Source organism: Loa loa (genome assembly GCF_000183805.2).
Source record: "Loa loa unplaced genomic scaffold supercont3.41, whole genome shotgun sequence".
NCBI lineage: Eukaryota > Metazoa > Nematoda > Chromadorea > Rhabditida > Onchocercidae > Loa > Loa loa.
In genome coordinates, this window is record NW_018108221.1 from 225,428 (window position 1) to 236,341 (window position 10,914).

The 10,914-nt window shown below is 33.6% G+C and overlaps 1 protein-coding gene across 1 annotated transcript in view; it reads right to left on the reverse strand.

Moving 5' to 3' along the window:
- Positions 1 to 9,697, reverse strand: part of LOAG_17117 (immunoglobulin I-set domain-containing protein) — a gene marked incomplete at its 3' end in the record, with an annotated part of 17,535 nt that extends 7,838 nt beyond the window's left edge. Inside the window, exons 1-7 of the mRNA XM_020449776.1 lie at positions 9,482 to 9,697; positions 8,844 to 8,980; positions 8,421 to 8,573; positions 8,060 to 8,167; positions 7,500 to 7,663; positions 7,126 to 7,339; positions 6,741 to 6,912 (exon numbers count right to left, since the gene is read on the reverse strand). Of these exons, the coding sequence (XP_020306649.1) occupies positions 6,741 to 6,912; positions 7,126 to 7,339; positions 7,500 to 7,663; positions 8,060 to 8,167; positions 8,421 to 8,573; positions 8,844 to 8,980; positions 9,482 to 9,683 (1,150 nt within the window). The 5' untranslated portion in view covers positions 9,684 to 9,697. The remainder of the gene's footprint in view (positions 1 to 6,740; positions 6,913 to 7,125; positions 7,340 to 7,499; positions 7,664 to 8,059; positions 8,168 to 8,420; positions 8,574 to 8,843; positions 8,981 to 9,481) is intronic.
- Positions 9,698 to 10,914: the final 1,217 nt, after the last annotated feature.

Sequence of the window (10,914 nt, forward strand, 5' to 3'; positions counted from 1 at the left end):
TTAAACTTCATGTATGGACTAATGTATATTCATAATATTTCATATACTGCCAAATTTATCATAATCAAATCAATAAAAGATAGATGAAAATCCGTTGAAATGTCATTTCTTGAAATTATTAATGATAGATTAATATTTGAGAGACATTGATTGAGAATCGCATTAAACATATACTATAGCAATGGATGAGCATCGATGAAACTAGTGTCAGTCGTTATACCTCTTACCATACTTATCTCCTGTTCATTCTGGCTATTACATATCTGTTAGCGAAACGAAACAAATGGTCAAAACTAATAGAAAGAGAAATGGATGTGTTGGAACTAATTGATTGTATATGTTTACTATGTGTAATATGTACATTTTTTCATTGAAATATAACAGTAAAATGAACATTACAGTTCAATAAAATATGAACATCATTAATATTTTACTTATTCATTTCTGAAAGAATCACTGGCAATGTAAGCTTATTTTAAAAGTATTATGCTACAAGAACAAAAGACAACCTTGCTAACATTTACTGTTGTTGAAAAGAAAGATTATTAACTTGGCAGCTTCAAAAAAAAAAAAAAAAAAGGAAAAAATGATTTAAAGCTATTGGCAGTAGAAAAAAAAGAAAACAATAAAGACGAAAGGCAGGGAAAAAGACAAGGGCGAATAGTTAAACAAGTGATAAAAGGAAGGATACGTCAGTTATATTAAGGAAAAGATATGAAAGAAAGAATTAAATAACATGAAATTGAAAGAGCAAGCAGAATATTGCTGAATTTAAACATGAGAAAGCAAAAAAAAGAAAAAACGAATGAATTCAACAACAACTACCTGACAGGTAATGTTTGGAAAGGAGAGGGAAAGTTTTTTTCTTTTTTCTTAAAGATTCATCATTCAACAATGATAATTATTATAACCATTTCTATCTATTCCGTTTTCGTTTTTTTTTTTTTAAATAATACTGATAACGACCCATTAATCTTTCCCAGAGGAATAACCTTCTATTCAGCGAAATAAACGATGAAAGATTTCAATTAATCGTGGGAAAAAAAATTGCTATTGCATATCTTTTAAGGAGAAAAGTGTAAACTGCCCAGTGTATGCATTTGGAGGTGCAACAGTTAAGTAACCGAAAGGAGCAAAATCGGCCTAAGGTGACATAATAATTGTTACATTGATGGATGAAAGATTTGTCGTAAAACTGGAAATATAATTCAGGATGTCATGTCATGAGGAATTTTTTTTTTTTAAAGCAAACTATAGAAGTGTCAACGATTCCAGTGATATATCATTAGCTGTGGAAGTTCTACAAACAAAATGTGACTAAGTGTGCATGAAATCTTTCCATCAACGTTATCGTCTTTTCTACCATTTCCTTTCCCTTCTTCTACGAAAAGAAAAAGAAAGAGAGAGAGAAAAAGAAAAGAAAAATTAATGAAAAAGAAAGATGAATCACGGTTGGCTGATATCAAGCATGAGCGGAACCATGGAAGATATTAGCAATGAAATTAATCTTAAAAAATATAAACAATAAAAATAATTCCAAAAGATGTCAGCGATGAAATTTCATCGATAATTTCAAAATTAAAAGAGAATGAAATGAAATTTCACTACAAAGTACCACATCAGAATATACTTTTACAAGTTAAGCATCATTCTTAGCTTATCAACATATTATTCGTTTAATAAGCGAGCAATAATTATAACACATAATGTAAGCCAATATAAGGCGAACAGATGGAAGAGAGAGAGAAGTGTATGACAGTTAGATGAAGGCTGAAAATGGCAGCTACACTGAATCAACCGCTATGGTCTCGAGTATAAGTGAAGTTATGATGGAGAGCGATGACAGTATTTATCATCTACCAACAAATCGAATCAAAATGTATACAGCGCACGATAACTGACAACGTTTACACAATTTCTGACACCTTTCTTCGACCGAAAGCGTCCAAAAGGATGTAGCGGACACCATCGAGGCATCTCTCTCATCCGATATATGTATGTGTGCATGTGTGTGTGTGTGTGCATGTGTGTGTATGTGCGTGTGTGTATGTTTGTCTGTAAAGTGTTTCCCTGTAGATGCCAGAAAGGAAGTGGACAATGTTAGGAAGAGGCAACAGAGAGGATACTCAAGTGATGGATACCTTCAATGATTGTAATTAGCCGTAAAAGTGGGACATAACAAAAGGAAAAAGAAAATACACGGCGGTTGGCACTCTCTTTGCTGTATATAATCTCATCGAAACTGAAACAATGAATAGGGTGTAAAGAATACATCCTAAATGACCTGAATGACCAACGGGAAAAGGAGGGAAGAAACGGAAAGAGTGAAATGATTCCTAAACGGAAGCTAGAAAGTATGACAATGTCTCTCATTCGCCTTATCTTCTTCCTCTACTCGTTATCTAGCGAGCCAACGATACCTGTACGAAGCAACGATAAAGAGATTCAGTGAGGTGAAATAATCTTGCAAGGTCAAACTGATATTGGTATAGACTGCTGTTGAAACATGTGATACGGACAGGGAGAGAAGGTGGAGAAAGATCCATCCTCTCACAACACAGCTATATTTAAAAAGGGTCAACAACAACCCAACGAAACAGAGGTGGAAGACGCTAATTTGCGTTCGGTAAAGAAGGAAATTGATGTAGAGGGAATGAGGAGAAGAGTAATTTACCACATGTTTCGCTACCTTCAACGTATGGTACTTATGAATGTGGCGATGCACCTTCCTATTGCTACCGCCGAATGGACCGAATGGTCAACGTTGACCAGGTCGTCAAGTAATTTGACACCCATCATAAATGCTCATTTATCGTCATGTAAATAGCCAAGCAATACACAAATTATCTCCGCAATCACCAGTTAGTGCCAAATGCCTGCCTGGTCATTTCTACTTATGATGCTGGAAATCAAACTATCTATACCCACACATCATCATCAGATTTCCGTCGCATAAATAACTCATCAATCAATCCAGCATTTTACATTATGGGGAATGAAAAGAATAATGCCTCATAACCGATTATTAGTGGGATAAAAGGTCCATTCGAAACATCATTTCACTAGAGCATGCAAACCGATCCTTATCCTTCTCAACGATCTCGAATTTCATACAAACTGTAGCACCTTTTGCACCTGCTTATTGCGAATATAATTAATTGAAGTTACTGAATAATCAAAAACGAAATGAATGAAGCATTTGAAATTTGTATCTTTGATTTATAGGTTGTTAAGCTGTAAATGAATGGCATATTGCAACTGTCATTGATGTGACTATACTAAATAACCGCATGGACTGACCTCTAACCCTTTCTCTTCCTCTGTCACAGACTGCTATTTAATAGGTGACTTCAAAAGATTGTCCAATACTGAATGCCACTGATACAAGTAAACATCTGCATAGTATTAAATCATGCCACGTTCGATTTTTCTAATCTCTCTCTCTCTCTCTCTCTCTCTCTCTCTCTTTCCCTCACAGTAACTTCACAAGCCTCTTAACGTATGAATATAATAACTTTGTTTGAATAATGCTTCTTTTTTTTTTTCTTGGTGTGAATGTTGGTATTCGGCACAATCTGCATAACAATTATCTATTTGCAAGGAATTTGTACAAATGTATGGTGAAATGGACCAAGAGACCAGCATGTTTTCGAATGTTTACATTTTGATGAGTAATTTTCCTGAATCTTCTTAAACCTATCATCATCTTTTCACATCCTCTTTCCATAATTATTCAAGTTTTTCTTTTCACCTAATTTATGCAGCAAAAACAAGTTTGGAGTTCGTGTACTTAGTATGACAATTTCAATTTCCAAAAACTTCAATTACACTTTTTTTGAATTCCACCAAAATGAAGATAAGAATGCTACAAAATTCTACAAATATTGTGTTTTCTGAAAAAATCACTGTGACCTTGTAAGTCTAAATGAGACATTTGAAGAACATAGCTACAGCATTGAATAAACTTAACACAGTCACTCGAGTCTGCACAAACCTTTTAAAGATTTCAGCTTAGCGCTTCAACGTTTCTTTCGTTATGTCCTTTCCCTTAGTGATTAGTGATAGTATTATTGAGTCTAAGTCTAGTGCTCGTAAAACTAGCCCAACCTAACATATGAAATGACACTGTAAAATTCAGCGTTGAGATCCTATAGAGTTTAAGCTGCCCTTCTAACCAAAAATGAAGTGAAAAGTAGTCAAATGGTTGATTTCTATTAGTTAATGATACACATCTCACAAAACGAAGAATTAATGAATTATCCTGCACTATGGATGACAAGTAGCATTATGCAGTTCCCGTTGAATCGATTTCTGCAACTTGGATAAACCGTGCATTAGCTATGTTTGCTAATTAAAGAGTCAGTACTAGCATTCATAAACGGAAGTGATAGTTTTCATAGTCTGCTGACTACTCATCAAGCAAACAACCGTTAACACCATTGCTTGAATGAATGGAACAATCTCCTCGTTAGCAATTCCAATAAGAAACTAAAAATTATTTCCTTACATACATCTGCATTTAATGAATTTTTGTTCTATGAAAATAAGTTTAATTCCGCATTATATATATATACATATATACAATGTATATATAAAGGTTTGAGGAATTTAATAAAATCTTAACTGGTAGAGACTGATGACTTCTTTCGTGCTATTCAGAACACATGACTTCAAAACACTTTTTCAAAAAATTTAATACGTATAAATTTTGTCACTGCTAAAAGATATTCGTTGTGGGAAAAGAAATAAGCTCAGAATGATGGAGAAATTCAGGTCATTAACGGTCAACAAGGAATTAAAATTAAATCACAACAAAAGCAAATATATCATTTCTGAGACAGCAATACGGAATCTCAGATTATCCTTAATGACGCAATTAGAGAGATATATTGCCACATAACAATTTATAAACAGTCCTTACTGATTCATTAAATAAAATTATTACACAATGACCGTATTTTGCAAATAATGACATCAGCTCATTGACTCTTTCTTCATTTCTCAATAATGAAAAATCAGAACGATGTGACAAATAACCCTGAACTTTGGTGATTGGAAAAACAAACTATGAGAAAAACCAAAGTTTATCTTCTTTCCGCACTGATCAGACAACCACATGAAAATTTATCGTTATCACAACAATGTACTGATGACCATCAACTTCACGAAACAGACAGCATGCAGCACTCCGGAAGTAAGCAGCAGAAGTACAACGCATATATCTACTTTTCTATTAATCGGATTTTCAAACTTATATATTTCTTCAGAATTTTCAAGATGACATGTTTGATACTTTTATCCCTATAATTCGAAAATATATATATTAAAGGCTTTTAACAAGGCCGTGAAAAACAGGAATGTCATATCTGTACAGAAAAAAATGCTCGGAAAAGATGATGAAATTCAAATTGCCATTAAATACGCGACACTGCAGCTGCAATATTACAGCCGATAAAAATAACCTAACAACATTCCAGTCAAGCCCAGCAGACATCAAACATCTGTGATAATAATACGATTAATAAATCTATAAAAGAACCCAATATAAGAACGAAACTAAAAATTTGCCATAACGAAAAAAGTACTACCAGATGTAATGATATGCACGAAATGTGGAAGTTTTTTCATTTCATACAAGAAAATCGATTCTAATTTCCATTAAGCATGAAACGCTTATTAATAAACTTACAGATGGAATTTGTAAAAATTTTGCTGTGAACGAAAACTCAAATTAGATTGTAAAATCATTAGAGTGATCCGCTATAGTACTGATAACACTGATCCGCTATAGTATTGATAATCACTGAAACAGTTATTCCTCACACCTTTCTGTGTCTTATAATGAAGATCGTAAGGTAAAGTGGTCCTTATGATAGCTGTGAAGAATGAGTAATCGATGTGCTAATAGATAACGACTAAATGAGTCGAAGATAAAACATACAGTTAGAGATAGCCGAATTAATACTGCTCCAAGTATTACTAGTAGTAGAAATAATGAAAAAAGATGTTAAGATTCAAGGAGGAAGAGGAAATGGCCACAGGTAGAGAGAATTTTGTCATGTACAACTACTAATATCATTTAGGGAATGGATGGTTGCACTGTTTTGAAACTAAAGAACTACCGTCCAACAAATATTGTATCAAATCTATTTGCTAGCTACCGTAGTGAAACTTCCGTAGAAATAGGAAAAATCTATGCAAATTATTGCTTGTTTGAGTCTTTCGTTTCCATATTAAAATCTCCCAGAAAGACATAACTACCAGGTAAGTCCACCCCAATTATTTAATGCGCTGTATTTTAAACCAATAATAATGTGCTCTTCTATCAAATATAACCGCATATCGGCTTGCTCAATGAAATTTACGATTTGAGCCAACAAACTGTTTCGTCTAATCAAAAATATCGTTCTTTTTTAAATAAGAAAAATTAGATTCAAATTGTCTGTTGTTAGATTAAAGTGATACCAAAATCAATGGCTTATACAATTTTCAGAAAACCTAGTCCTGATTTATCTTATTCTCAGTATGTCTAAGAAAGAGACATGCATAACGGTTTAAGATTAAAAAAGGCAATGTTCAAAAAATTAAGATGATGTGGGTGGCTCCAAATTTATCCAAAAAATATCCATCTGTTGCGAAAGCAATTACTGCTTCACAGACCGTACTACATTAGCTGCCACAACTTACAATATGATATACAGGAGAATGAATTTCCCTACTTATCGTTATGCAAAACTCACTTTTACTCGTTACTTTTAGCGCAGCTTTGGTCAGACTACTTCCGGCTAGGTTCATTGCAGCACAAACGTAATTGCCTTCGTCAGCAGGTCTTACATCCGCAACAGTAAGATCACCATCAAAAGTCACCTTTATTCTTCCATCTGAAGATATGTGGCCCGGAAAGAATATCTCCTAAAATCAAAATCAGAAGTGCATTTTGAATCTTTAAATTTCAAGATGCACTTTATTTCATTATATATATATATCAACCTATTACGATGAGAATCAATCCAGAATAAAAGGTCATCAATTAAAAGCGAAAAACCACTGATTACCTTTACATTATTTCATATCCTTTCTAACAAAACACCGATTAACTTTGTATGAATGAAAAAAGCATTAAACCTGTTGGCCTTCTCTTGACCAAAACAATGCTGGTTGCGGTTGGCCTTCTGCCTCACAACGGAATTTTGCAACAGAACCAGAATCAACAAGTACATCACGAGGAGTTTTTGTAAAAGATGGCGCAGCATGTACACTTAACAGAGCTGATGTTTCGATGCTTCCAGCAGGGTTTTTCGCCTGACAGATATATTCCCCAGCGTCATTTGGCTGAACTCTAAAAAAAAAAAAAAGAAAAAAACACAAAAAGAATGAGAGCTTCGCATTATATGAAGTAACGTGAGGTTTATTCATGCAACTACGGGAATAAGATGGAAAGACAACGATTTAATACGACTACAAGATGTAATATCCTTTCTAATAGAAGTTTTACTCACTTATCAATGCGCAAGCCACGATTGTCTGATGCGATGTAAGCTCGACCAACGGGCATTTGCTGATTTCTTTTCTTCCATGATATTGAAGGCATCGGATCACCAGAAACACGGCAGTCGAACAGTACCGACGACCCTACTTCGACCGTTAAATTTTGTGGCTTTTGCTGAAATATAATACCATTTATTGTAGAGAACAAAGTTCCTTTATTGCCTGTTAGATGAAGAGAGATTTAATCTAAAAAAATGAATTCTTTTAGATTACCAATGGAAGGGAGACTCATGCTACCCGTTCTCAATGCATTTCTTTCTCGGTGCCATTAAAACAGCTAAAACACGCTAGCAATACTTATTTTCTCTTCAGGAAGAATTTTACATCTAACAGTTTCTGTCATCACTACGATGCGCACCATCTCGTCAAGAGTATGCCAAGTGCTTTTTATTCATTCCTTGAGATATCACTTGGTAACGTTTTTTAATTACTTGACTATTAGCGAGACAAACAAAGTATTCAGCCACTTGGAATAACTTCCATAATTGTGATTAACACGGTATAAACGTACCAAAAAATAAGGTTTTTCATATACAGATAAGCGCGCTGGATTTGATACCCTTTCGCCAACCATATTTGTTGCCACGCACTGATAAAAACCAGCATCAGATCGCTGCACCTGAAGATATAAAAATTACGCAAGTATTCCTTCTTTCGTAATTCACTGGAATATTCATTCAACTTCCTGATGCTAGCTATACTATGATTAAAAAAATGCTAGCTATACTATGATTCTAAATGCTAGCTATACTATGATGCTAGCTATACTATGATTAAAAAAATGACGGTTTCCTTTTCCTGCTATTTGTTCAAAAAATAGTGCACTCATTTCATATGTGAAACAATAAAAGGATTTCGAATCTAGTGGTCACCTTTTCGATGACGAGATTACCACTTGGGTGTAGCACAATACCATCCTCATCCTGAGGACGCAAGTCGCGTTCATCTTTACGCCAGGAGACAACTGGTTCTGGAAAGCCACGTGGCGGAGAACATTCTAAGACCGCTCTGTTACCAATCACTGCCTGTAGAAAGACATATACTATTCTGTACTTGCAATGCAGTCACTTTATCAAGAGACACATATCTTCAAAATTATTTTCTACGAATGACCACTTACGTATTAACATCAGGCAGTTTAAACAGACAACTCCCAACTATATATTTTTTAAAAAATAAATTGTCGAATTTAACAATATGAGGCGTCTCAGATGACCTTCATAACCACAGCAAGTCTCGAAACATAGTTAGGGTGTATCGATCCTAACGAAGATTTTCAAAATTTTTCAAAATACCTGTATTGGCCTCGGCCTTATCCTGAAATCATCCCGCAGCATGGCAATCTTGAGTGATGCCTCTCTTGACCACACTTCACCGTACTTATTTTTCGCAACACAGTAATATGTCCCTGAATCTGCATCTTTCCCTTTACCTGAAAAGGAATAAATCAAAAGATTCAGAATCTGTTAAACTGATTCTTAAAAAGGTCATTCTTCTAACTGAAGAAGCTATTGCATACAATCTTAGCAAACATTTCCACATCATTCCCATTGCATAACAGCAATGCTAGCTATACTATGATTTAAAAAATGACGGTCAAGATGATAACCCTCATGTCACATTTTGAGGTCCGGAACACTGCCTACAAGACTAACGCAGACCAAAGCAACCACTATTAAACAAGTGGAACTGGAACAATTCAAGTACATATTCTGTTAAAGTATAATGGAATTATTTGGGTGGTTTATTACAATGAGTTTCTTACTGTTTCTACAACTACATACCGAATACAGGCAAATAATCTTCTCTATTCGCTATACACTGTCCATTAAACTATTGAGGCTTTTCAAATTTCCAAAACGATTTAATCGAAATATGTATAAGCAATAATCAGCATATGTTTTACGAAGAATACAAAAGTCTACAAACTTACCATTATTAACTCGAAGTAAAAATAAAGCACCGGTATGAAGTACCAAACGATGTGAATTCTTTTCTTCATTATTTGTAATCACCGGTTCTCCATCCTTGAACCATGTAATTTGGAGGTCCGGACCTTTGGCTGCACAATTCAGTGTTGCCGGTTCACCTTTTGCAACAATTACATCAAGCGGATGTTCTGTTATTACTGGCATTCCATCTTCTACAAAAAAAAAAAAGAAAAACAAAATAAGGGATCTAAAGATAGAACATAGAGCTGAAACATTTATGTTAAAAAAAAGTTAAATTTATTTCTGTAAAAGTGATAATTCCATGTATTGTGGAATGATAATTTTCTAAAAATTACCACTTTTTTTTTAAAATAAATTCAAAATAAAGAATACGCTCATGATAGTTAATGTTATTGTGAAGAAGTACTTGATAATGGAAGCAAATCTAAGGTAATTTTGGAAACCACATTTCGAAAAAGAGAAAAAAGAAAAATAGTAATGAAGATGAAAAAGAACATACAATCAAGAAAAAGAAACAATTGCTTTATTTTGAATGATACGCACTTTTCTTTTTTAATAAAACTGATTTAAAATAAATACAAACATTTATAGGCAATTCATGCCTTCTTTTTTTTTCTCTCTCTTTCTAATATAAGAGTGGTTTTAATAAGCAAAGATTTAAGCATAAATTTCGAATAAAACTTCAATTTCCTCTTGTATGAAATCAGTTCCGAAAATATTTTCAATGAATGCAAAATTAGGCAGACAGGAAGTAAGAGATAAAATTATTTTATTGCCTTTTTTTTCAAATGATTCCCTTGTTGTCCTGATAGACAAAATGTAATGGACAATCGTTTTAAGACATAAAGTTGAATGCAATCACATTATCGTCGAACTAAAAACCAGTCTTCTTAGTGCAGCAAGGTCACTGGAATTATCCCACTTGTAAGTACCACTCTCTCTCTTTTTTTTCTCGCCGTCTCTTTTCCTTTATTTTTTCTAAAGGAAGCAATGATTTAATAAGCTAATTTATTTGAAAATACTTAACAATATCCGTAACCATAAGTTGTTAATTATAGCATATATTAATAGCTATCCTAAGTTACTACTCTAAAGCACCATTGACAATCTAATTAGTTGATAGATTTGAAATTAATGACTAAACAGGTGGTATCGTGATTATTGTTATTCGGGAAACTGATACTTACCCGTATTTGATACATATATACTGTGTCTAATTGTTCACTTAGATGATAATCCTGAATATAACATTAAGAAATATGAACGATCAATGACAGAATTACCTTTTCGTACCGTATTTTCTTATCGAAATATATCAAATAATTCTTTTCTATACTATCCTAATCCTTAGTATTACTTCATTTTAACTTTATTTTTTTTAAGAAAAGAAACAGATCAGCTTTTTCTACATTTA